The sequence below is a fragment of the Culex quinquefasciatus genome, chromosome 3 (assembly GCF_015732765.1).
Source record: "Culex quinquefasciatus strain JHB chromosome 3, VPISU_Cqui_1.0_pri_paternal, whole genome shotgun sequence".
Classification (NCBI taxonomy): Eukaryota; Metazoa; Arthropoda; class Insecta; order Diptera; family Culicidae; genus Culex; species Culex quinquefasciatus.
In genome coordinates this window covers 113,518,145-113,543,515 of record NC_051863.1, presented here as the reverse complement: position 1 = coordinate 113,543,515, position 25,371 = coordinate 113,518,145, and the positions used below count along the sequence as shown (strand labels likewise).

The window sequence follows — 25,371 nt, the reverse complement described above, 5'->3', positions numbered from 1 at the left end:
TAAAGCAGTCAAAACACGTCGGTTTCATTTTGGTTTTATCTTTTATTTAGTTTCCCATTCACATATCTTGTTACAATTTGCTTGTGGATTATCGTTTTACATTCTGGTTCTTTAAAATAAACTATAAATTACAACAGTTTGGAGGAAAATTAACTTACAATTCAATCGCGTTGCGCCTAATCTATAGATCTGTCTAAAATGATGTTCCCAGTTGATGGTTGAGGGAGTTTGCCAACATGCATGTTCGTTGAAAAGCCAGCATTTTGCTTATGGGTGGTACACATTGATACATTCTACGTTACAAAAGTTTCGCTTGCCGGTGAGAATTGGAAAAAAAAGTGCTACGTAAAACTAAAGGGGAAACCATGTTCAAAAAATCGTTGCGGAGAACGACGGGTTTGCAGGAGGAACAGAAATGAACAGCGGGAAAAAGTGGGGGGGTAAGGAAAGGAGAAACCTAATCATCTTACACGCTAAATGATGCTTAAGAGTACAATCTTGGATAACACTATTTTTGTTTGTCCGCATATGATAAAACTTGGGTGCTGGGTGGCGCCTTTAGTCCGAGTCGGAACCACTGTCCGAGCCGCTGTCCTTGTCGCTGCCTTTGGCGGACCGATCGTCTCCGTCGGACTCGCTGCCCTTGGCGGATCGATCGTCGGACTCGTTGTCGCTTTCCTCCTTGTCCGAACCACGTTCCGAGCTACGACGTGGCGAGCCCGGCTCTGAGCTGCGGCGCGGCGAACCTGGTTCCGAACTGCGACGCGGAGATCCAGGCTCCGAGCTGCGACGGTCTTCCTTTTCTTCTTCTTCGTTTTTCTTCTCTTCGTCGTCCTTCTTTTCCTCCTCTTCCTCTTTGTCGGACTCTTCGTCTTCGCCGTCCTTGGCCGATCCGTTGCTTTTGCTCTGCTCGTCGTCTTTTTCCTTCTCCGAGTCGCTTTCCTTCTTCGGTGACTTTTCACGCTCGTCCTCTTCCTTTTCGTCCTCCTTGTCCGAATCGCGGGGGCTTTCCTTGCCCGAGTCGACGTCTCGCGGGCTTTCCTTGCCCTCGGGTTGCTCCTTCGGTGTGTTGCGTCCGGAACCGGAAGCGGACCCCTTCTCCGAGGCCTTGTCGCTGTCGTTGCTCTTGTCCTCTTTGTCGTCCACGTCGTCGTCGTCGTCTTCGATGCGGATGCGGCCGCCGCTCTTCTCGCTCGACTTTTCCTTGCTGCCGCTGTCGGCCTTGAGCTTGTGCAGCTTGGTCGTGGCCAAGAACATGGCCGGTTTCTTCTTCTTCTCCGCCGTGTCCTTTGCCGCCTTCGATAACTGAGCAATTTCCTGCAGTTGCGACTTGAGCTTCTTGTTCAGCACGTCCACCTTAAACTCGTAATTCTTTTCCATATCTTTGTATTTTTTCATCAATTCTTGCTCCAAGTATAAATGTTTCCCCTTCCAGGCGCTTATCTGAAAAACAAAAAAAAAAAGTCAATAATTCACTCCAACAGCGACTTCCCCCCAAAACCCGCCCCAACTCACCTCCTTTTCCTTCTCCAGAATAATACTATCTTTCTGCTTGATCTTGCGCGTCAGCGTCGCGATCGTCTCCTTCAGCTGGGTCATCGCAATCACGTGGTCCGAGCTGTGCGGATCGACGTACCCGGAGTTGGAACTCTTGACCAGCTTTTCCGGCAGCTCCGGAACTCCGCCCTTCATATCCGTGCGGGGCTTCTTCGAGTGGCGCCCGTTGTCGTTCCTCCCACCGTCGACCCGGTCCGACGAGCCGCCGCCGCCGCCGCCACCGCCAACCGACGACGGAACGCTGCTACTCTCGGGCATCTCCATCGGTCCGAGTCCCATGCCACCAAGATCCGCCAACGGCGGAAGACTCGAGAGGCCATCGCTGCCGCCTCCCCCACCGCCACCGCGACTCCCGCTCGATCCGCTGTTGCTGTTGTCCCGCTTGTCCGATGCGCTCCCGCGGTCCCGGTCAACGCGCGCTGACGTATTGCCGCTGCTCAGCCCCAACGGGACGGTGTTTCGGGTGTTGATCGGGGTCGGGAACGCCGACGACGAGTTGGACGACATCGACGAGGGTGGTCCGCCACCCTCGGCGCCACGTTTCTTGGCCCGGCGGCGGTCACTTTCCGCCTGGCGTGCCTTCGTCAGGGCACGCTTGTACGAGAGCGTACACAGCCAGCATAGCAGCTTGCCGTCGACCTGGAAGTGGTGGAAAGATGGGTGGTTAGTGTGTTTATAATGCTTTTGATTGAAGGTAAGTCTCGTAGAAACTGTTTCGATAGGGCCTCGGAAATGTTATCTAGTAAAAGTGATTGAGCATGGATTTTGCCTGTTTTTCATTTTCAATGATTTACCTAGTTCTAGCTTTAATTATATGCGATACAGTAAGTCGTCTCAAGATTATTCATTGGAAGCAGTTTAAGCCTACAATAACGGTTTTTTTTATGTTTGACTATTGCTCGGTGTTATTCTATTGGTTCAATCTACATTGTAGGGAAGAATATGTATTCCTATCGAGCACCTAATGTTGATTCTATTTAAGTTTTTTAAACATTTTTTTTAAGTTAAAACTAAGGCATAAACACACTCAAACCCTGATGGTTTCACACAAACTGTTGTCAAACGAACCCCACTTTTTAGTTTGACACCCCGTTTTACACGGAGTTTACACACACTACCAAACGTTTGTGTTGATAGCGTGCGTGAGCGCCGTGAAAAACAAACTAATAAAGTGTGAAACCAAAAAGTTACCAACCACAGGTGGTTGGGTGTAGTTTATCAGTTTAACAAAGTCTTGAAAGATGAATTTACTAGTGAATAAACTAGTTATTTCGCAATTCCCAATTTTCAGTGTAAGAACGGGCCTTAACCGATCTTATGCACCAGGTTCCCGACGAACACGCACTGCCCTTACACCTACATCTCACCCTTGCTCTGAGTCAGTACGAGCAACACGCTAGAACACGATTTAAGTGTTCGTGCCAGGCATGCACACCTTCTTTTCCGGTTACGCATTTTAACTCGGCCGGGGGTGGTACATTACGTAGGGTTTGATGTAAGTATAAGCGCCTAACCGTCTATAGTGTACCTACCTACTTTTATTAAAGCAAAAACTGTTTTATATATTTTGTTTGAGTTCAAAAATTAATTGTTATTTACTGTGTTTTGTTTTCTCCTGAAATCTTTCCTAGTGTTGGATCGTGTTTATCTGTTGCTATTTCTTATGTCGCGGTGTTTTGTTGCAATATTTTGGTCCTAAGCATTTTAGAAAAGTTTTTTAAAAGTACAATAGTAATATTTGTGTTAACCCTTTAATCATTCCATAAATTGAGTAAGGGATCGAATCTCACTTGTTTGAAGAAATAAGTGAAGAGAAAAACAAAGGACAGTGAAAGAAATATACTATCTGAAGAATCAATAGTAAAAGAAAGATATTAATTTATGAACTAGATAAAGAAATTAACAATAGTTTATAAAAAGAGGTAACAAAAAAGCTTAGATTGTTTTAAGTGCAATTTATAGGGCAGATGAAAAATTATTCAAATAGATAAATAAAGATAAACAAAATTGACATCGCTGCCAAATTAAGGGAAAACAGACAGTTTGTTACAGCAGCATCAATTAGTCAATAGCGTGGAAAAGCGTTGAGAAATAAGAGAATCAAAAAAGTAAAATCTAAATCAAATGGACGATAGTAAACAGATGGCGTGTTAGAGAATCAGTGAAAAAAAATATACAGAAGATAGCTGTTAGCTGAAATGGAAAGAAGAGAAACCCCGTTCTGCGATGTTCAGGTACATCCACAGCAGTCTACAATCACAAATTAATTCCCTTTCCCACAGTGGCGCGCCCTTTTCTTTTAGCCGTGAGATTTCCAAAAAAAGTGTCCACGTGGGTACAATACTTCGCCAAACTAATGATTTCGTGAAAGAAAATACTTGGTGGGACAATCATGCGTAGAAGTTCCCAAACAGGATTGGTGTTGTTTTCAAAAAAATTCCGAACAAAGTACTAGATTTTATGTGTTTTTGAAAAGTAAACGTCAAACTAAACCTAAAAATTACAAAAAGTCAGAATCGACCAAAAATGACATGGGAACGGCAGTATGTAACTCAGAATTTAAATCGAATTGTAAGGATCCTGTACTGCCCATGTTCGCATAAATGTCCCATGTGCAAAAACAGCATACAAAGAAAAACGCATTGAAGTTTGTTCCACACATAAGGCTACGTGGTCCGGATTTCTAGCACTAAGTACTGGATGTTGTAGGCTTTTCTGAAAAATTACACGATTTTGAACAATCAATAGCTCAACAACGATAAAATGCATATGGGACATTAATGCGATCAGAAGGAGTGTAAAGGTTTTAACTCAGGCCAATGCAGTGAGCAATCGAGCAACTTACTTCCTTCCTGTTTGCTTTGCTTATTTTTATTTTTGCCACAGTTTACTCCCCGTCTTGCTCCGAGGTCTAAAATCACTAAAATCAGTGCTGATATGGCTTAGTACGACAAAGATGATGGCAGAAGATGCGTTGGAACATCTTCTATCACCTGGTGCTAAAAAAGTGGATATTAGCCGTTTTTTCAATGGTGGGCAGCATATAACATTTTTTGCAATTCCGAAAGGTTCATTTGAATAGGTTTTGATTGAAAGAAACCTATTTGTTTTCCATGCGTATAGTCTATTCAACGACTGTTCAAACCGAGTAGTCATTGATTATTGCAATAATGTTATCCTGTCACAAGGTTTTGAGCACGGCTACGACACGACTGTCATCCACATACAAGGTGAGTGAAGTCAAAATCGAACCAAGTTTTTGGCGCATAGCGTTTGAAAATGTCGTATGCGCATCGGTCATAATTTACAAAAAATCATTTTTTTTTATTTTTTTTCTTCTTTAAAGAGATTTACATTTAATCTCGGTGAACTTCTGCGCTTTCTAGCTTTTTTGTTTTGAATAGTAGGCAATTTCATCGTTCGAGAATGACAGAGAAAGTGCCGTAATCTGGTGTTAATCGGGACTACAATCTGAATAGGGACAGCAGTTTTTAGAGCACTTGAAGCTTTTAAATTTGGAAATGGATGTAAACATTTTGTTGGTCTGAGTCTGTTCTAACCGAAACCAACCAGAAACATCAAAATATTGTGCTCCAACATGGTTAAAACTGCTGTCCCAATTCGCCCTATGTGTCCCGATTGACCCCAGTAAGTAGATTCACGATGAAATTGCAAACAATAATGTATTTGCTTCCAAATTGTAACTAAGCTAGGCAGGTTCTAAAATAGTCGGGAAAATTTCACTTCGGATAACCGAATCACGTTTATTTTTATTAGCTTTGGTTTGTAGAGCTCAAATATTACCCTAAAATTGTCTACAATGATTTGGAAATTTAAAATCCAAGATGTAGGCCGAAATGGCAAAAATGAAATTTTTACAAAAATCATTTTTTAATGTAAGAGGCAATCAACCAATCAATTTTTATTGAAAAATAAAACAACGGAAAAAGGTTTTTGCCTTCCTCACCTCAATGAGGAAAGGCTATAAAATCACTTGAAAAATGAACTCGTAGAACCATCTTCACGTATACCTATCGACACAGAATCAAATTCTGAACAAATGTCTGTGCGTGTGTCTGGATGTGAGTCCGTGCACCAAAAAAATATGCACTCGATTATCTCTGGACTTGCTGAACCGATTTGGACTGTTTTGGTCCCTAGTTAATATTATGGAGTTTAGAAAAGTATTTTAAAAGCTATGCTAAAAAAAAAAACGATTTCAAGAAGGAAGATTGTAAAAAGCAGCCGGTCCCTAAGCTGACAGTTTTCGTGAGTTGCGCGTATTCACCGACAGATGGCCAGTGGGCCTCGTCGGATCCGCCCATTAATTACGCAACTCAAAATTTGCATGGGAAACTTCTTTTTCGTGACGGCTTTCACAGCACGCTCCTTTCAACTGTTCTAGACTAATATTTGGACGAGGCGTATCGCCAAACAAGTTTTTTACAAAAATGATTCCAAACTGCTTATTTTGTCGTTTTAAACCGAAACAAGGCAAAAATATTTTTTATTAAAACTATTCGCCATTTTCAAAAATTTGTCTAGATAACATCAAAGGCCGCCATCTTAGGCCCACTGGGCCCACAAAAAGAGGTACGCTCAGTTTGTATGGGAGCTGTCAACATGCTCCCGGGCTGGTAAAAAGGGTGTTTTTGTAAGAATACCCATCATGCTATACATTTTTAGAAAGGAATTTGAAAGACCTTTTCAACGCGTCCAACACATTGAAGATCTGACAACCCTATCAACAGTTATGAGCACTTTTGTGTTATTTATACACTTTTTTGATGCCGGTCTCAAATATTTTGATGGAAAATTGTCCGGATCTATCATGCGACTCAAAAGACCTTTCCAACTAGCCCAAAAGATTTAAGATCTGACAACCCTATCATAAGTTATAAGTACTCTAGTGTTTTTGATACACTTTTATGAGGCCGGATCTCACATATTTTGATAAAAATAAGTGTTATTTATACACTTTTTTGAGGCTGTGTAGTGTATTCACTTTATGCATGCGAGAGAGGCACCAACCACCTAAAGGTGGATTTAGTAACGTTTTTTGTTCACTATTCGATAATCGAGTCTGGACAGTTAAGGGAAAACAGAGGAATAGTATCAAATTATCAGCTTGCATAAACTATGTTTTTCCCCTTAGCGATTGTCCACGCTCCATACAAAAATGATTTGTTTTGTATGGAAATTGTCCACGAGGGGGGAAAGAGGAGATTCTGAGATTTCAAAAAAGTGTCCACGTAGTTTATGGATGGTCCCAACAAGTGGATTACAAATAAGAGTAATAAACTGCTAACTGGGGCGATCAGGGACCCACGGAACGATTATGCGTAAAAACACAGAAATCATCAAATTTTTATCATCTTTGCAATAGCCTGATCTGCAATGTAGTTTTGTGAAGAAAGATTTTTTTCATATATTCGATCACGTCAAAAGCCTGATTCACCAATTTGATTTGCGTATTGGTCAGTTTTGTTTTAATCCGGTAAAGGTTATGCTGAACAATTTGGCTAACTATCAAATACAGAATTCGTTAATTGTACCACGTCTTTTTTCTACGATTCTGACAAATCAAAAATAACAACAAGTTTGTTAGTCCTACCGAGTTTCTTTTTACTGAATTACATGTCCCAGCTGTCCCCATTTGTCCTGTATTTTGTACCCTATTCGTCAACTTTGTTAACAATGCAATAAATAAACAATCGATTAAAAAAAAAACTTCATGAAAATTATGATTTCGTGAAAGAAAATACTTGGTGTGGCAACTAAAGTCCAGACTCGATAAAAATGGGTTTCTTTGTCTGATTTTTGATTTATGATCCCTAAACTGCCGTTCTACGCATAATTGTCCCATGTTCGAAAAAGTGCAACTGAGAAAAACGCGATTGAAATTTTTCGATCGATTTCTGTGTTTCTACGCATAATTGTCCCGTGGGTTCCTATTCGCCCTATGTGTCCCTAATTGCCCCAGTTAGCAGTGTATCACTCTTATTTGTGATCCTCTTGCTAAACAACAGGTAAACACGGCATAATGCTACATAAAACAAATGATTCCGTATAAGAAAATACTTGGTGGGACAATTATGCGTAGAAGTTTAACGATGGGACAAACAGACTTGATGTTGTTTTCAATGAGTTTCCGAACAAAGTACCCGATTTTATGTGTTTTTCTTTAAGTATACGACAAACTAAACTTAAAAATGTTAAAAAGTCAAAATCGTCCAAAAATGACATGGGACAATTATGCGTAGAACGGCAGTAAACAAATCTAAAATAATTTAGAATTTTTAAATCCGTTTCATAATTCCGACTGAGTTGTCTGGGTAACTGGAGTGAATAGGAACATCTAGGACAAATCTCAGGTTAGCACGTAAGAGCCACCGGGACCAAATTTGTTTACCTCCGACACTTATTTTAATGTTTCTCTAAACTTGAACAAAATTTCATTTATTGTTTTACTTTAGAGCATTTGAAGTACGCCTAGCATTTTTGAATTTGGTTTGTCGTAGATAGATCGAATACCGATCGAAAATGGGCTTTGTTTACCAATGACCCTTGCGTCCTTTTGGAAAGTAATTCGAGAAATATATATCAGAATTCAAGCTAAGTACCTTCAACGGATAAGTCCCTGAAGGTGCACAAAAAGAAAGAAACGACTGTGATTTGTAGAGTCTTTAGAGAAGCAGAGAAGCCTAGATTACACAGACCATCATTTTTTCACTAGGTACCCAGAATTACGTGCATTTACATTATCCCTTTTTGTGTGTTTTTTTTTTTTTTTTGAGTGCCGAATAGTTTTTATCTATACTGCCTATGTTCGCATAAATGTCCCATATGCATAAACAGCAAGCTGAGAAAAACGCAAGGCAAGTTTGTCCTACACATAAGGCCGTTTTCGCGAAAAAAAAAACTGGATTTCCTCCTGATATCTTGAACTAAGTACTGGATGCTATAGAGAATTTGCAGCAAATCTAAAAGACACATGCCGCCACCTATGAACAAATAGCGTAAACCTATGATTTTTCGAAAAAATGTGTTTTAACCTTCAAAATCAACAATTTTATTGAACTTATGCCGGATTCGGATGAGAAAAATTATTTCCAACAATTTGGTGTATAACTTTCCAATATTTGTTTGATTTTTCTATGAGAAAACTAGAAATTTAGAAAAAGATAGTAATTTGGACTATTTGGCAAGAAAGTCTGTCAAAAATCAATAGAAATTGTTGAATATACGTTAACACATCTGTTATCATTTATATAACTGTTTATTTTTTTGATATTTACGGGGAAACTCATTTTTTTCGTGTTACAAAACATGTTTTTTAAAGAAAAAGTTCACAAATTTTTGCGCGCCCCAAAAATGATGTTCATTATTTTAAAGCAAAAAAATTTTCTCGTCTTTTGCAACTGGTTTCATTAAGATTGATGCAGGGAATCATGAGAAATAAGCGATTTTGTTCTTCAATCCAGCAGAAAGGAATACGATTTTTGGCAAGTAACCCCATTTTGGCGCCACCTACATTTGAAACACAGTCGCGCTGCAAAACCTCAATAGGTTTTTTTTCTGAAATAGCACATGATATGATACAATCCTTGACCTGATGCACAGTTTATACTAACAGGCTATCGTAACCAATAAAACAACAAATTACAAATTTTGAACCAAACTGCTTAAAAAACTCTAAAGGGATCAAAATACATATGGGACATTTATGTGAACAAGGGCAGTATAGTTTTTATGGAGAATTTGTGCGGTTTGCTGTGTTATAAGGTCCAATAGAGTTTAATAGAGACTTTTAATCGAATTTTTCGCTGCTCTTTTTAAGACGTATAACTGCCGTTCTACGCATAATTGTCCCATGTCATTTTTTGACGATTTTGACTTTTCAACATTTTTAAGTTTAGTTTGTTGTATACTTTTCGAAAAACACATAAAATCTAGTACTTTGTTCAGAAAGTCATTAAAAACAACACCAAATCTGTTTGTCCCATCGTCACACTTCTACGCATAATTGTCCCACCGAGTATTTTCTTTCACGAAGTCATTAGTTTACCGAAGCATTATGTTGTGTTTACCTATTGTTTAGCAAGAGAATCACAAGTTAGAGTAATAAACTGCTAAGGGACATATCGGGCGAATAGGAACCCACGGGACAATTATGCGTAGAAACACAGAAATCGGTCGAGAAATTTCAATCTCGTTTTTCTCAGTTGCACTTTTTTGAACATGGGACAATTATTATGCGTAGAATGGCAGTATATACTATAATTACTTTGGCGGTCTTAATTTCCTATTTTTTGCGCTTCGCGAAATTTGTAGTGTACTGATAACGCATTTTGACCAATTGCTTATGAGACCACATCAAGTATCTTTTTCAGATGGTTACTACTAAATATTGAAAACCTTTTGTTTACTTGGACTGTTGAATTTTTTGCATTCTTGTGTAACTAGGCTTGATTTATAGTAAATATCATTGGGCCATTCTTCAACCCTTTTTTTTTGTTTTCAAAATCATGATTGTTTAAAGCTAATTTGGTTGTTTTTCTCTCTTATCGAATAAATTAAAGCTAGGCCTTATTGTCTAATTCCATGCTCAATCACGTTCACTTTCGGATAACGGTACGTCTCGGGATCTTTTCTTTCTTCTTTCTACGCGGGACATCCCACGGAAAGCGGCCCATCGTGGTTGGCAGGTTGGCACTTCCAAGTGTGTGTGTGTGTGTGCGTAGCCGTGATGCTAACCTTATAGTCTGGCCTATTAAAGGCACATCGCTGTTTGCACTGATCGCATGTTACCGCTGGTCCGTACTTTAACTCGGAGTTTGTACACCTGGTCGGGGGGGATGGTACAAATATGTTTGCGTCATAATCAAACGTAAATACTGGTTTCTAGTTTGTGTGTGTGTGGCAGCCACGCGCAATAGGAGAACTTGCGCTTGTGCCACGGTTTACTGTCGATAAGTTATTGTTCATGAGTTGAATGGATGACGAGGTTGTGGAGTTGGAGGGTGGGGGAACGTGGGTGCCAAGGACTGACCGCGGGGAGTAGAGTTCAAAAGATGAGCCTTCGTTCGAAAATAACAAAATGTCCAAGTTCGATTGAACTTTTCATCATTTCCGGCACATCCGGCTGATCACGCAGAGTTAGCACAATTGCGCACCCAAAACAAAGACAGAGCGGGACACATGAAGGCGGGCTACCATATCGAAACAGTCAACAAGAAAGAGAGAGAGATGAAAGGAATAGCTGAGCGCAACAACACAAACCTTTGGCATTTGGAGCCGATGAACGCGGCAATGATGTTGCAGAGCTCGCAGGCGGACGGTTTGCCATACTGCTTGACATTCTGGTCGCACTTTTTGCAGATCGCCGAAGTGCTTCCTTTGCTGGTCTGCTGGAACTCGGTCCGGCAGTAGGTGCACTTTACGATCGGGAACGACCCGCGACAGTCCTGGAAAAAAATGGGAAAGAGAAAGTAAACGACAATTAGATTACTGAAGATCCACCAATCGTCTTTGTCGTGCTATCTTGTCACACGTGCATTTTGGGTCAAATTGAGTTAAGAACGCTATTTTGTGTAGCCCTTCACAGTATTCGAGAATTCAATTTCAATCCTGAGGTATTCAATAAAAACCGAAAAAACTCCGTGCATTGCTGTCACTCTTCAAATGAAAAAAAAAAATCAATCTTGTCGTGCTATCTGGACACACCCTGAAAATTGCTGTACGTGCGACAACTGGCAGAAGGGATTTCAGGTCAGAACGCGTTTGACACATGTACATGCCTGATAGCGGCCACACGTCAAAATTAAGAGTCACCAAGTCTTCGGTCTCTTTCAAAATAACAAAAATCGTAATTTTTAAATGAATGTTATCGCCAAAAATCATTAAAATGGCTTTAAAAAACTCCCGTATGAAGATAGCGCTTTATGCAAAACAAAGTTGCTCAGAATGGTGCTCCCTACAATTTTTCTGAAGACATCAAAGCGCTATCTCGTCATCCCGCCTCAATAAAAATTCTGAACCACCACCAATAACGTCATGATTCAAAATCCAGACAATTAGTAGCATATCATTATTGTTATAAGTACGGTATGCTGATCGGAAGGAACGCGGTCAAGAAATGATGCGTGTTCTTTTCGTGACCCCCCAAGAAAAGTTGACAGTTCAGTATGAGCGCGATTGACGGTGTGCGCGCTTGAGGTTGTTTCGAGGAAAAAATAAAATGTTTAAAAATATTCAAAAGTTAAAATTAAATAGATTATAAATGTTTATTCAAAAACTTTTAACAACAATTATAAACAAAATTAAGAAATCAATAATTGAACATTTCTTTAAAAAAACAGAAAATTAGAAATTCTTAAATTCTTAAACAAGAAAAACTATAATTAAAAAATATGTAATTATGAAATAAGGAAATTAAAAAAATAGGAAATCAGGGAATTGGGAAATTTGGAAATTATGATATTAGCAAATTAGTAAAATAAAGAAAAGTAGGAAATAAGGAAATTAGGAAAAAGGAAACAAGGATATTAATAAATTAGGAAATAAGAAAATTTTGAAATTAGGAAACTAGGAAATTAGGAAGTAAGAAAGATAGGAAATTAGGATATTAGGAAGTGAGGAAGTTAAGAAGTTAGAAAATTGGGAAATTAGGATATCAGGAAACTAGGAAATTAGGAAGTTAGGAAATAAGGACGTAAGGAAATTAGGAAGTTAGGAAATTAGGAAATCAGGAAATTAGGAAGTTAGGAAATTAGGAAACTAGGAAATAAGGAGTTTAGCAAGTTAGGAAGTTAAGGAAATTAGTAAATTTGGAAATAGGGAAGTCAGGAAATTTGGAAATTCTTAAATAAGGCTGGTACAAATTGGGTACAAATGTTTAATTTTTTTTCCTGAGTTCTTAAATTCTTAAATACCTAAATTCTTAAATTCTAAAATTCTAAATTTCCAAATTTCTCAATTCTTAAATTCTTAAATTCCTAATTTTTCATTCTAGATTTTTTTAATTTTGGAAGAAATAGAGTTTTTGATTGTTATAATTTCGAGGTTTTCTTAAATTTGTAATTACGAATTTCTATGTTTCCGATTTTTAAAACTTTTGAAATTTCGACTTGTACATTCGTTCCGAGTTTTAACATTTTTGAGCTATTGAATTTATAAAAACTTTAATATTAAAATTATTATTATTCATTCCAAATTTCATATTTTTGTTGAAATTTTTTTTTATTTAAAAAAAAAGTTTTTTGAAATTTCTGAAATGTTTGATTTTTCATAATTTTTAATTTGTTGTTAGGTTGGATTTAAAAATTTCAGATTATTATTGTATTTTCAGTAAGAACATAGACATTTGTATGATTATTGTCAAGTTTAATTTCACTCTGATTTACTGCATTTTGGTCCCGCGAGTGTGGAACAATCGGACAGCGCAGGGGACTCGTAATATAGAGTACTGGTGGGTACTAGCAATAAATAGTTGGTGACACGATGGCCGACATCTATAAAGACAACTTCTTTTTTTACTCCATTTCGACCAAAAAACTATTTTTTTCAATTCGGTTTTATTTGTGAATAATCAATTTACAATGAGTTCATTTAGGTACACAACAGAGTTTTGGTGTTCCTTTCAGCTGTGATTTACATCGTAATTCAATCGAAAAATTATTACTTATAACTATGGAATAGACAAGAGTAAGAAAAAGTTTTCAAAAAACTTACAGAAAGTGCAATGGGAAAAGGATAGATAGAGAGAAAGCTTAAAACTAGATCACAGACAAAAATAATATCAATTATAGATGTACTTGATCATCAGCTTCCCGAGGGCCAGAAATTGCTCCGCCTTGTTACGGCAGCTCCGAAACCGCGTCATCATCTCCCCCGCGAGAGCAAAGAACTCCGGCAGGGTAAAGAGATCTTCCCCAGTGACTCTTTGCTGGGCCGCATCGCCGCTACCGGCAGCGACCACGCTGGCAAACGAACGCCCCCATCCAGGAGGGATCGCTGGGTTGTCCGCTGGAACCGTACGCTGCCCAACTGCAGGAACGGCTGCGCTCGTAATTCGCTGAGGAAAGTGGGACGCTGCTGCTTTCTTCTTCCTCTTTTCCTGCTCCTCGAGGTAAGCCTTGCGCGCGACGCATCCGTGGCAGTTACCGCGTATGGTTGCCGTCACAGTTCGCGCACTTTACGCGCGGCTTATTTTGTTCTGCGTTTTCCCCCAAGTCCGCCTTTCGTGGCAGTGCGCACGCCTCCGAGAGGTGTGACTCACCGCACTTCACGCAGCGGGGCCGGAGGTTGCATTTCCGCGAGCCGTGGCCGAATTTCTGGCAACGGTGGCATTGCGCTACGTCTGTCGGGTTCTTGGTGTAAAACCGCCAGTTTACCCAAAAACCGTCCAGTGTCTTAATCCGCCGCAGATCTTGGATCTTGACGGTGTCGCGGTCGAAGTACAACAGGTACAGGGTGTGTGTACCTGTGACTGTTGTCTTTCGCGAGAGCACTTTTATCTCCCGTGGCTTTATTCCGGCGTTCGAGAGGTGTCGCTTCAGGTCGGCGATCGGACGGTCTTGGTAACCCTGCAAGACGACCTTAACAGGGGGCTTCTCTGGGTCGTATGTGAGCAGTTCTCTACGGAATCGGTCTTTTTTCTTTAATTTTAATTTTTGTATTTTTTAATCCGGCTGAAACTTTTTTGGTGCCTTCGGTATGCCCAAAGAAGCCATTTTGCATCATTAGTTTGTCCATATAATTTTCCATACAAATTTGGCAGCTGTCCATACAAAAATGATATGTGAAAATTCAAAAATCTGTATCTTTTGAAGGAATTTTTTGATCGATTTGGTGTCTTCGGCAAAGTTGTAGGTATGGATATGGACTACACTGAAAAAATTGATACACGGTAAAAAAAAATTTGGTGATTTTTAATTTAACTTTTTGTCACTAAAACTTGATTTGCAAAAACACTATTTTTAATTTTTCATTTTTGATATGTTTTAGAGGACATAAAATGCCAACTTTTCAGAAATTTCCAGAATGGGCAAAAAATCTTTGACCGAGTTATGATTTTTTGAATCAATACAGATTTTTAAAAAAAATCGAAATATTGGTCGCAAAAATTTTTCAACTTCATTTTTCGATGTAAAATCGAATTTGCAATCAAAAAGTACTTTAGTGAAATTTTGATAAAGTGTACCGTTTTTAAGTTATAGCCATTTTTAAGTAACTTTTTTGAAAATAGTCGCAGTTTTTCATTTTTTAAAAATAGTGCCCATGTTTGCCCACTTTTGGAAAAAATATTTTTGGAAAGTTGAGAAAATTCTCTATATTTTGCTTTTTCGGACTTTGTTGATACGACCCTTAGTTGCTGAGATATTGCCATGCAAATGTTAAAAAACAGGAAAATTGATGTTTTCTAAGTCTCACCCAAACAACCCACCATTTTCTAATGTCGATATCTTAGCAACTATAGGTCCGATTTTCAATGTTAATATATGAAACATTCGTGAAATTTTCCGATCTTTTCGAAAAAAATACTTTCAAAAATTTTAAATCAAGACTAACATTTCAAATGGGCATAATATTGAATGTTTGGCCTGTTTGAAATGTTAGTCTTGATTTTGAATTTTTGAAAATATTTTTTTCGAAAAGATCGGAAAATTTCACAAATGTTTCATATATTAACATTGTGAATCGGACCTATAGTTGCTGAGATATCGACATTAGAAAATAGTGGGTTGTTTGGGTGAGACTTAGAAAACATCAATTTTCATGTTTTTAACCTTTGCATGGCAATATCTCAGCAACTAAGGGTCGTATCAACAAAGTCCGAAGAAGCAAAATATAGAGAATTTTCTCAGCTTTTCAAAAATATTTTTTTCAATAGTGGGCAAACATGGGCACTATTTTTAAAAAATGAAAAACTGCGACTATTTTCAAAAAAGTTACCTAAAAAAGGTTATAACTTGAAAATGGTGCACTTTTTCAAAAATTCACTAAAGTACTTTTTGATTGCAAATTCGATTTTACATCGGAAAATGAAGTTGAAAAATTTTTGCGACCAATATTTCGATTTTTTGAAAAAATCTGTATTGATTCAAAAAATCATAACTCGGTCAAAGATTTTTTGCCCATTCTGGAAATTTCTGAAAAGTTGGCATTTTATGTCCTCTAAAACATATCAAAAATGAAAAATTAAAATAGTGTTTTTTTGCAAATCAAGTTTTAGTGACAAAAGTTAAATTAAAAATCACCAATTTTTTTTTTATCGTGTATCAATTTTTTTCAGTGTAGTCCATATTTATACCTACAACTTTGCCGAAGACACCAAATCGATCAAAAAATTCCTTCAAAAGATACAGATTTTTGAATTTTCACATATCATTTTTGTATGGACAGCTGCCAAATTTGTATGGAAAATTATATGGACAAACTAATGATGCAAAATGGCTTCTTTGGGCATACCGAAGGCACCAAAAAAGTTTCAGCCGGATTAAAAAATACAAAAAAAATCGAATGACCGAAATCTCAGAGAATTGCTCATGTGTAGAAGTTGAAGTTGCTACGCTTCAGTTCTTCAAGCACCAGGTCGAAATCTTTTCTGTTCAGTGTGATCACTTGCACTGCCGACTTAACGATTTTCAGACAATATCCGAGGCCTTCCAGCAACTCGTCAACATCGTCCGCCAACGTGTCCAAAACAAAAATTGGATTGGTCTTCGTTCCGTTGGAGAATTGTTCTTTTTTGACGTCGGCACTTTTTTCCGTGCACGACCATCATCGTCGTCGTCGTCGTCGGTAGTGCTGCTACCGTCGGTGTTGTTGTTGTTTTCTTCGTCGTCGCTCAGCATCTGGAACTCGTTCCTGATGGGGATGTTGGCGGATGTTGATGTGCCACTGGTCGTGGCACCGGAACGGGTTCGCACTGGTGATCTCGGAACATACCCGGGATGTAGTAACTTTTTGTCGATTCCATCTGCGCTCACGCTCCCCTGCGCGATGGCGGCCGACACGGCGTTGGTTTGTTTACCTTTTTGCACACGGCCAGTAGACGAACTTTGCGGGTTTTTCGAGGCCGCACTCGAACTGCCACGGCCACGGCCGGCCTTTGGCATGCTGCAGGAGCAAACTCGCGGCTAATCACGGTAAACTACGGCGAAAAAAATCGAAAAAACGATGGAGCACTGAGCACTTGACCTAACGATCATAATGCGTGGTGAATTGTGACCAAAAAACTAAATCTGTCCTTTAAATTTCAATATTCTGCATTTTGAGATTCGGCGGGAATTTTAAATATTATTATATCCAATACAAAATTATTTAAACGTTTGTAGTTATCAGTCGCATTAAAAAAAGAAAATGGCAATTCTTTGATTTTTTCATCAAAACATATTGCAAATAAGCACCGCGCGAAGAAACGTCAAACGCAATCTTTCCGTTTCTGTTACTTTTCAGCTGCGTACCGCTTAAGAAAAATCTTTTCGTGACCCTTTCCTTGACCGTTTCTTGGGCATTTTTTTAATATGGACTTTTGCGTTCCTTCCGATCAGCATACCAGCCTATAGCTGGCAAAAAAATCATGTAATAAGGCTAGTACGCAGATCGGAAGGAAAGGGGTCAAGATTTACGAACAGCAGAATAAAGGAGAGGGAGCGATTTTTTCGGGCTTTTCTTCACCCTCTCTGGCTTGCTTTCGCTACCGCTGCTGCCCATTTGATTTTTTTCTTGACCGGTTCCTTCCGAAGTGCGTATACCGCTATAAGTTGAAAATGGATAAATATCATCAGGATGTAGTAAATTTTAAGAGAATGCATACATAATATGTCTTTTTTAACCAATTTTCATCACAATTGTAAAAATTTAAATGACTTGTTGTGCTTTGAATCCCGAACGCTGATAAAAGCTGATTCGAAATCCGGACACTTCGAGCCAAACATTTCATTATTCGAGAAAATCACTTGCAAAAAGTGGACAACTTGTTTCAATTCCTATTTAAAAAAGAAGCTTGACTGATGGTATTTTACTGATGATACGATAAAACACATCATTATCCTCAACTCTGCTTAAATGCTTCTTAATTTTTGTTGATTTTCGCAATAAAACTCATAACTTAAAAAAATCATTATTGGGCCCTTTTAACTTTCCAACTGTTGTTCATAATGGGCCCTTTCTAAATGCAATTTCGAAGAGAGCTGAAAGGGCACTAAAGCGCTGTCACCGGATTGTTGTTTTGAATGATGTTTACGGGCCCTTTTGTTTAGTTAGAAATAATGAGAAATTCAGTAGAAATGTTGATTATTGGTGAAGTTTTGTGATTGAATAGTGTAGATAAGGTATGTGAAACATGAAAATTCTCCGAAAGTGTACTGAACAGAAGCCGCGGGACCGTATTAAATATTGTTTTTTTTGACGAAGTTTTTTTCTGAAGAAATCCTTGGTGAAAAGTCAACCAAACTTTTTTTTGAAGTGAATTAGTGTTAAGAATGTATGAAAAGTTCACTTTATAACACAAAAAGTTCCTCAAGTACGAGAACCTAACGAAAAATAAAAGGGCACATTTGAACTTTTTTTTGGTTTGCAGTGAACATGGTTATGTGCCCTTTTGTGTTTTTGATTTTTTCAATAGGAAATTGTTTGTTATCAATCTGATTCTTGGAGGGCATGTAGGGAGTATACTAATGAATGGAATAGTGGAATAATCCCGAATGTTTACGTTTTGGTTTTGTGCCCTAATGAAATGTTTGGCTCGACTTCTGCTTCCAATTCCGGACGCTTGTTTTTGCGTTTGAAACGCACAAATTTGGACTGAAATGTTAGTGAATGGTTTTCTTTAGGCCTCAAATACGCTATTAACATGAAAACAATCGATATTTTATATAAAAATTAGCTAAAATTTAAGTAAATTAAAACCATAAAGTTCTGAGGGCTTTTGTTAATTTGATTTGGTTAACCGCGGTGGATTTTCTTGAAATAATTCGAACTGTCAAAAATCCACCAAAGCATCTATCACATTGATCGCACAAAAATCTGTGGTAGAAAAATATCCACCGGTAGATGCTTTGGTGGATTTTTGACAGTTCGAATTATTTCAAGAAAATCCACCGCGGTTAACCAAATCAAATTAACAAAAGCCCTCTGCTTTCCCTTCCCGGTGCTTCGAACTCCATTGAAATATTTTAGTGAAATGTTTCACATTTTTAGTAAATTTATATTTTATTTCAATTTTGTCGCATTTACTACAGCGTCCACACGATTGTAAAATAATTTGATGTTAGAATACCAGGGTTGTTACGGAGAAGTCGAGAAAAAAAATCCGCGCCGTCCCAAACCCCAATCCGCCCCATATTAGGGTACGTTATCCATTAGTGGACCCCTTTCCTATAGTGGACCCTCTGAAGGGTTTTTGATGAAAAAATCAATAAAATCACAATTTCAAGCGTATTGTTGTCTGCAAATCTTTTATTTGGCATGTTCAGCATCATTCAAATCAATGTTGACTGATATTGAATTGTCCTTTTTACCAAAATAAGTGTTTTGAGTTCGACATCTGAAATCAGCCATGGCTAGCATTTTCACAACAAAACTTCATTTATATTTTATGATTGAATTAACTATTTAATCATTTTTTGACTGATTATTTAACATCAGCAAGTCGATTAAAATAAAGCGAAGAACTGCTCATTTTCGAGCAAAAATTAGGGGGGTCCAATATAGAACAACGAAAATCCAAACTTTTCCAAAAGTGGACCCCTGTTAATGAAACCTTCAAAAATGAAGAAAACTGTGTATTTAAGCAAAAGTTTCTCTTACACATACAATAAATGCTTGTTGTTATCAACCTAAACGCATATTTTTTTTTCAATTATGAGTAGAAATAAAGCTGTTTCATGTTTAAAGTACCAAAAATGCTGAAGCCGTAAAAAAATTAATTAAGTTTGAAATGATATTTTATAATAATAAATCAAGAAGAAAACATTTTTTTTTAAATAAACATGCGTGGTTTTATCAGCAACTGTAAACAAATCTATTGTTTAGTTTCGGTCAACCATTTTTGTAATTAATTTGGAAAAAATTGCATCAAAATTACATTTTTTTTTTTTTTTTATGTTAACAGTGGTTTCTGAAACGTTTTCTCTGATCTTTTTCGGAAATAAATGTGTTTAATGTCTCTTAGGTTTTTTTTGTTCTTTAAAGCCAAATTTGTTAACAAAACATATTTGTTTATGATGAAAAGTGAGCAAAATCCATCTTTTATTCATTATATCTATCATTAGACCTACACCATGCATCAAAACATCAAACATCAGTTAAATTTGGTATAAAAATAACAGTTTGCCTCGGATTATGGACCCGGGTCCACTATAGGAAAAGGAGGTCCATAACAGGGAAAAAAACACTTTTTTTCAAATGGCTATTTTTCTGCTCAAAAACAAATAACTGATGAAACAGATAGTCAAAATTGTTCAAAAGACTTCCGATTTCATAGTTTTGTACAAAGGGTTATGAAAAAGTGCTTAAAATATTGAAAATTTGTGAAAAATGTGCTTCGGCTCTACTAAGGGGTCCACTAATGGTTAAAATACACAAACAAAAATAATTTCGCGACAAACATACAAGAGAGTTTATTTTTTATGAATTAAAAAAAAAATATTTTGGAACAAAAATCAAGAGATACAGCCAAAGTTGACACCTAAAAAAAAACATTTTGAAAACATTGGCAAAGTCACATAAAACAAGTAAAACTTCCAAACCATAAATTATTTAAAATTATAAGAGTATCCAAAGAAATAAAATTATAATCTAAATTGCTTCAAAGTGCCACTCAGGAAAATCGTTTTTTTTTTCATTTAAAAATTTCTCTGGCCAAAAAAAAAAGACTCCAAAACTGCTTAAAGTTATAAGATTTTCTGCGATGGGATCATCCATAAACCACGTGGACACTTTTTTGGGAATCCCCCCCCCCCCTCCCCTCGTGGACAATTGTCCATACATAAAAACTTTTTTGTATGTTTCGTGGACCCCCCCGTCCACGTGGTTTATGGATAGTCCCAATCTAAGATGATGACAAAATGGTAGAATTTAAGAATTAAAGAATTGAAAAATTTAAGGTCCATAACAGGGAAAAAAACACTTTTTTTCAAATGGCTATTTTTCTGCTCAAAAACAAATAACTGATGAAACAGATAGTCAAAATTGTTCAAAAGACTTCCGATTTCATAGTTTTGTACAAAGGGTTATGAAAAAGTGCTTAAAATATTGAAAATTTGTGAAAAATGTGCTTCGGCTCTACTAAGGGGTCCACTAATGGTTAAAATACACAAACAAAAATAATTTCATGACAAACATACAAGAGAGTTTATTTTTATGAATTAAAAAAATATTTTGGAACAAAATCAAGAGATACAGCCAAAGTTGACACCTAAAAAAACATTTTGAAAACATTGGCAAAGTCACATAAAACAAGTAAAACTTCCAAACCATAAATTATTTAAAATTATAAGAGTATCCAAAGAAATAAAATTATAATCTAAATTGCTCCAAAGTGCCACTCAGGAAAATCGTTTTTTTTTTCATTTAAAAATTTCTCTGCCCAAAAAAAAAAGACTCCAAAACTGCTTAAAGTTATCAGATTTTCTGCGATGGGATCATCCATAAACCACGTGGACACTTTTGGGAATCCCCCCTCCTCGTGGACAATTGTCCATACATAAAAACTTTTTTGTATGTTTCGTGGACCCCCCTGTCTACGTGGTTTATGGATAGTCCCAATCTATGATGATGACAAAAATGGTAGAATTTAAGAATTAAAGAATTGAAAAATTAAAGAATTTAAGAATCAAAGAATTTAAGAATTTAAAAATTTAAGAATTAAAGAATTGAAAAATTTAAGAAATTGTGAAATTAAAATTCTTTTGATTGTTTTTATGTTGAATTGAATTGGGAAATGTTGGACTTAAGAATTTGAATTTTTAAATTTTTGTTTTTTTAATTCTATAATAATTAAAATATTTTGAATTTATGAAAATTTGTAGCTTCATTTTTGAATGTTTTGATCTTTTTATGTTTTCCCCAAGATTGTTTAAATTTAGAAAACAAAATACAAACAAGCATTTTCGGAAGAATATTCAATTAATAAGAAATCTAAATTTGTGTTCAACGAAAAAAAAAAAACAAATTATCCTGATTCCTGATAATATTTTTCTTTAAAATTTTAAAATAATTCTATCTCTCTCAATAGAGAATTTGCAGCAAAGCTAAAAGACACATGCCGCCACCTATGTACAAATAGCGTAAACCTATGATTTTTCGAAAAATTCTGTTTTTACCTTCAAAATCAACATTTTTATTAAACTTATGCCGGATTCGGATGAGAAAGATTATTTCCAACAATTTGGTGTACAACTTTCTAATATTTGTTTGATTTTTCTATGAGAAAATTGTAAATTTAGTAAAAGATAGTAATTTGAACTATTTGGCAACAAAGTCTGTCAAAAATCAATAAAAATTGTTAAATATACGTTAACACATCTGTTATCAACTATATCACTGTTTATTTCATTGATATGTATAGGGAAACGATTTTTTTCGTGTTCTGGAACAGGTTTTTAAAAGAAAAAGTTAAAAAAAATTTGCGCGCCCGAAAATTGATGTTCATTATTCTAAAGCAAAAAAAAAATTCTCGTCTTTTGCAACCAGTTTCATTAAGATTGATGCGGGGAATCATGAGAAATAAGCGATTTTGTTCTTCAATCCAGCAGAAAGGAATATGATTTTTGGCAAGTAACCTCATTTTGGCGCCACCATCATTTGAAACACAGTCGCGCTGCAAAACCTCAATTAATTTATCAAAATGGGCATCCGCGCGATCCGCGCCGTCTGTAACAACCCTGAAAGTGTACACACGGTTAGGGAGCGTTCTTTTATTACGCGAAAAATCGGACTTTTAGACCCTCCCCCTCGTAACAAAATTTCCATACAAATTTTAAAAATTTGTATGGAGCGTAACACGGCCTCCGACACCCCCTCCCCCCCTACTGCGTTACGTAATGTGGCCGTCATGCCATGGCACACTTTTTTCGCAATGTTGGTACCACTGCGTGATTTTGACATTTCGGGCGTTCACCATTCGAACGCCATTTTCGCTAAAAAATCTGGATTTATAAGTCAACATTTGATGCACGATGGAATTGCATGCTGTCCCCCTAGTCCCCCAATGTCTTATGAGTTATATACTGCCGTTCTACGCATAATTGTCCCATGTCAGTTTTGGACGATTTTGACTTTATGATATTTTAAAGTTTAGTTTGATGTGTACTTTAAGAAAAACACATAAAATCTGGTACTTTGTTCGGAAACTCATTAAAAACAACATCAAGTCTGTTTGTCCCATCGTTAAACTTCTACGCATAATTGTCCCACCGAGTTTTTTCTTGTACGGAACCATTAGTTTTACTAAGCATTATGTCTTGCTTATCTGTTGTATAGCAAGAGAATCACAAATAAGGGTGATCAACTGCTAACAGGGGCGATTAGGGACACATAGGGCGATTATGAACCCGCGGGACAATTATGCGTAGAAACGCAGAAATTGGTCGAAAAATTTCAATCGCGTTTTTCTCAATTGCACTTTTTTGAACATGGGACAATTATGCGTAGAACGGCAGTATATTTCAGTAAAAAGTTCGTGTAAATCTTTGTCGAGACAAAATGATGTATTCAGCAACATAATTAATACAGACTTTTTCCAGAAGAGACGCAGACAGTGCTTAAGCAATGTGGCAACCGGGTGATATGCATGCTGCGCGACTCTCGCGCGTAAGCAAAAAGACCCGGCCTTTGAGGTTATGCAAAAATTAACCTTTTTTGTAGCTACAGAAAAACTTTTTCATGGCACAACTTTAAAAGTACTTCACTAAACAGAATAAAATTTAATAGGGTCTTAGGGGATCCCAAAACGAGCAGAATAAGGCGGATCCGGCCAAAATCGGTTCAGCCAGTTCTGAGATAATCGTGTGGAAAAAAAATCATGTCTACGCATACAACTCAATTTGCAAGAAATTGCCACGTGGGAGTGTTGACAATTTCAAATTTGAGTGCCACGTGGTTTATGCACGATCCCTTATCTAATCTAACAAATCCTAGCGCAGCCAATCTTTCGAAGGGGTCCTGGAAAAGTCCTTAGGCACTAGCCTTCTCCTTGACAACTTTGTAGTGCGCCATTGCATTAGAATGCATTGGAAGATCACAAGCGTTAAAGCGGCCAGGCCTACTGCGTAAAGCTTGTTGCAGAGATGAGTCGTTGAGTTGGGTTTGACAACGGAGTGTTCATACAACATCATAATTCTGAATCTATAGGTGAGGAAGGAGCTCCAGGGATACACCACTAATAGGTTTTACACCGTGACGTCATCTGACAGCTCGGGTGCACTGTTTACATAGTCTTGGTCGATTGTGGACGAATTTCCCCGAACAAAATCGACGACCGCATCGAATTGTGCTGTCCATGTAAACAGTGCATTCCTTTCTAACTTCCAAGTCGAGTCGGCATAAAACCTAATACGCTCCAAGTTTTTTTTTTAGATTATTGGTTTTGGTACTCCGTGACCCTCTGGGATGGAACATAGTATTTCCACGAATGCACTGGACATTATTTCCCGTGGTTATAGCGTCACAACTAGCTCGATGGTTTATGCACGATCCCTCATAACTGGCATTCTTTTGAAAAGGTTTAATAAACCAAATTTACAGTTTTAGCTTTTTGGGTGTTTTTCAATACCCCTGACTCAAGGCGATTCTAAAAACACACAAAAAGCAGAAACTGGAAATTTGGTTTATTAAACCTTTTCAAAAAAAAAAAAAAAACTCGAGAGATTTAGTTGAAACTGTTGCACACCAAATTTTCATCTTATTTTCTTCGTTCAACTCAAACTCTCGTAGCGACTGAGTACGGCCCTGCTCTGCGTTGAAGTTGTTTTCCGTCCGTTTTCCTTTCACAACGCAGATTGACGTCAAACGCCCCGTGCCAATCTGGCAGCACTGCCTTCACATAAAGGATTCCACGCACCGACACGACTACTGCGATGCGAAATATCTTCACAAAAGTTTGGCCACAGCGTCCTTTTCACGGCTTTCCACTTCTTTCGTGACACCGGACTGTCCATGGGTCACGAAACTACTCGTGATACTTTTTGTTTGGTCTCTTCGTGCACTTCCAGAGCACACGCACAAACTGGGTCAATCACGGTCACTCTCGTCTTGGCGGTACACGTCACTGTCCAACGCCGCCGCGCTATGACGACGTGCGATTTTCAAGGTTTTTCCGTGCAAAAGTTCACTTTCTAACGTTAAATCGTCACATTTCCTAGTTCCCAAACTGCACTATTCATCACCTTATACTTTTCGCAGTCCAATCGCAGATATGTCACAGCAAGCTTGTTCTGTTTTCGCCATGATTTTACACTTTTTTTTGTCGCTTGGCTCTTCTTCCGCAAACCCAAACTTACCTTGCAAAGCTGCTGGCCGGGAGATAGTTCCTCGAACGGGTGCCGTGAAAAGCACTTGGAGCAGGCAAATAACATCACGCTCATCGTTGTTTTTTTGGTCCTGGAGGCTAGCGTGTAACGGAGGGAACACGGACGAACGGGAATTGGCCGGATTTGCGAGCCTTTTTTCGACTTTTAGGAAGGATTTCTGAACGAAACGCGTACCTGCGACGAGACGGCTTGGATGGCGTTTGACTTTTCTTCTTGGATGCGGTTTATGCTCAAATCGGCAATGGCTGCGTGCACGCATGTCATGACAGAAAGG

The 25,371-nt window shown here is 37.7% G+C and overlaps 1 protein-coding gene across 2 annotated transcripts; it reads right to left on the bottom strand.

The window, feature by feature from the left end:
- Nucleotides 1-22: 22 nt before the first annotated feature.
- LOC6041995 (protein FAM76B) lies at nt 23-25,371 on the bottom strand. 2 transcript variants are annotated; one of them, XM_038262540.1, is made up of 5 exons: nt 25,068-25,296; nt 10,840-11,024; nt 10,315-10,402; nt 1,516-2,196; nt 23-1,443 (listed from the first exon to the last, which is right to left on the bottom strand). In XM_038262540.1, the coding sequence occupies exons 1-5, from the start codon at nt 25,149-25,151 to the stop codon at nt 559-561; spliced, it is 1,923 nt and encodes a 640-aa protein (XP_038118468.1). In that variant the 5' UTR covers nt 25,152-25,296; the 3' UTR covers nt 23-558. The 2 variants fall into 2 exon arrangements, with proteins under 2 accessions (XP_038118468.1, XP_038118467.1); XM_038262539.1 differs by lacking the exon at nt 10,315-10,402 and having other exon boundaries at nt 25,068-25,371.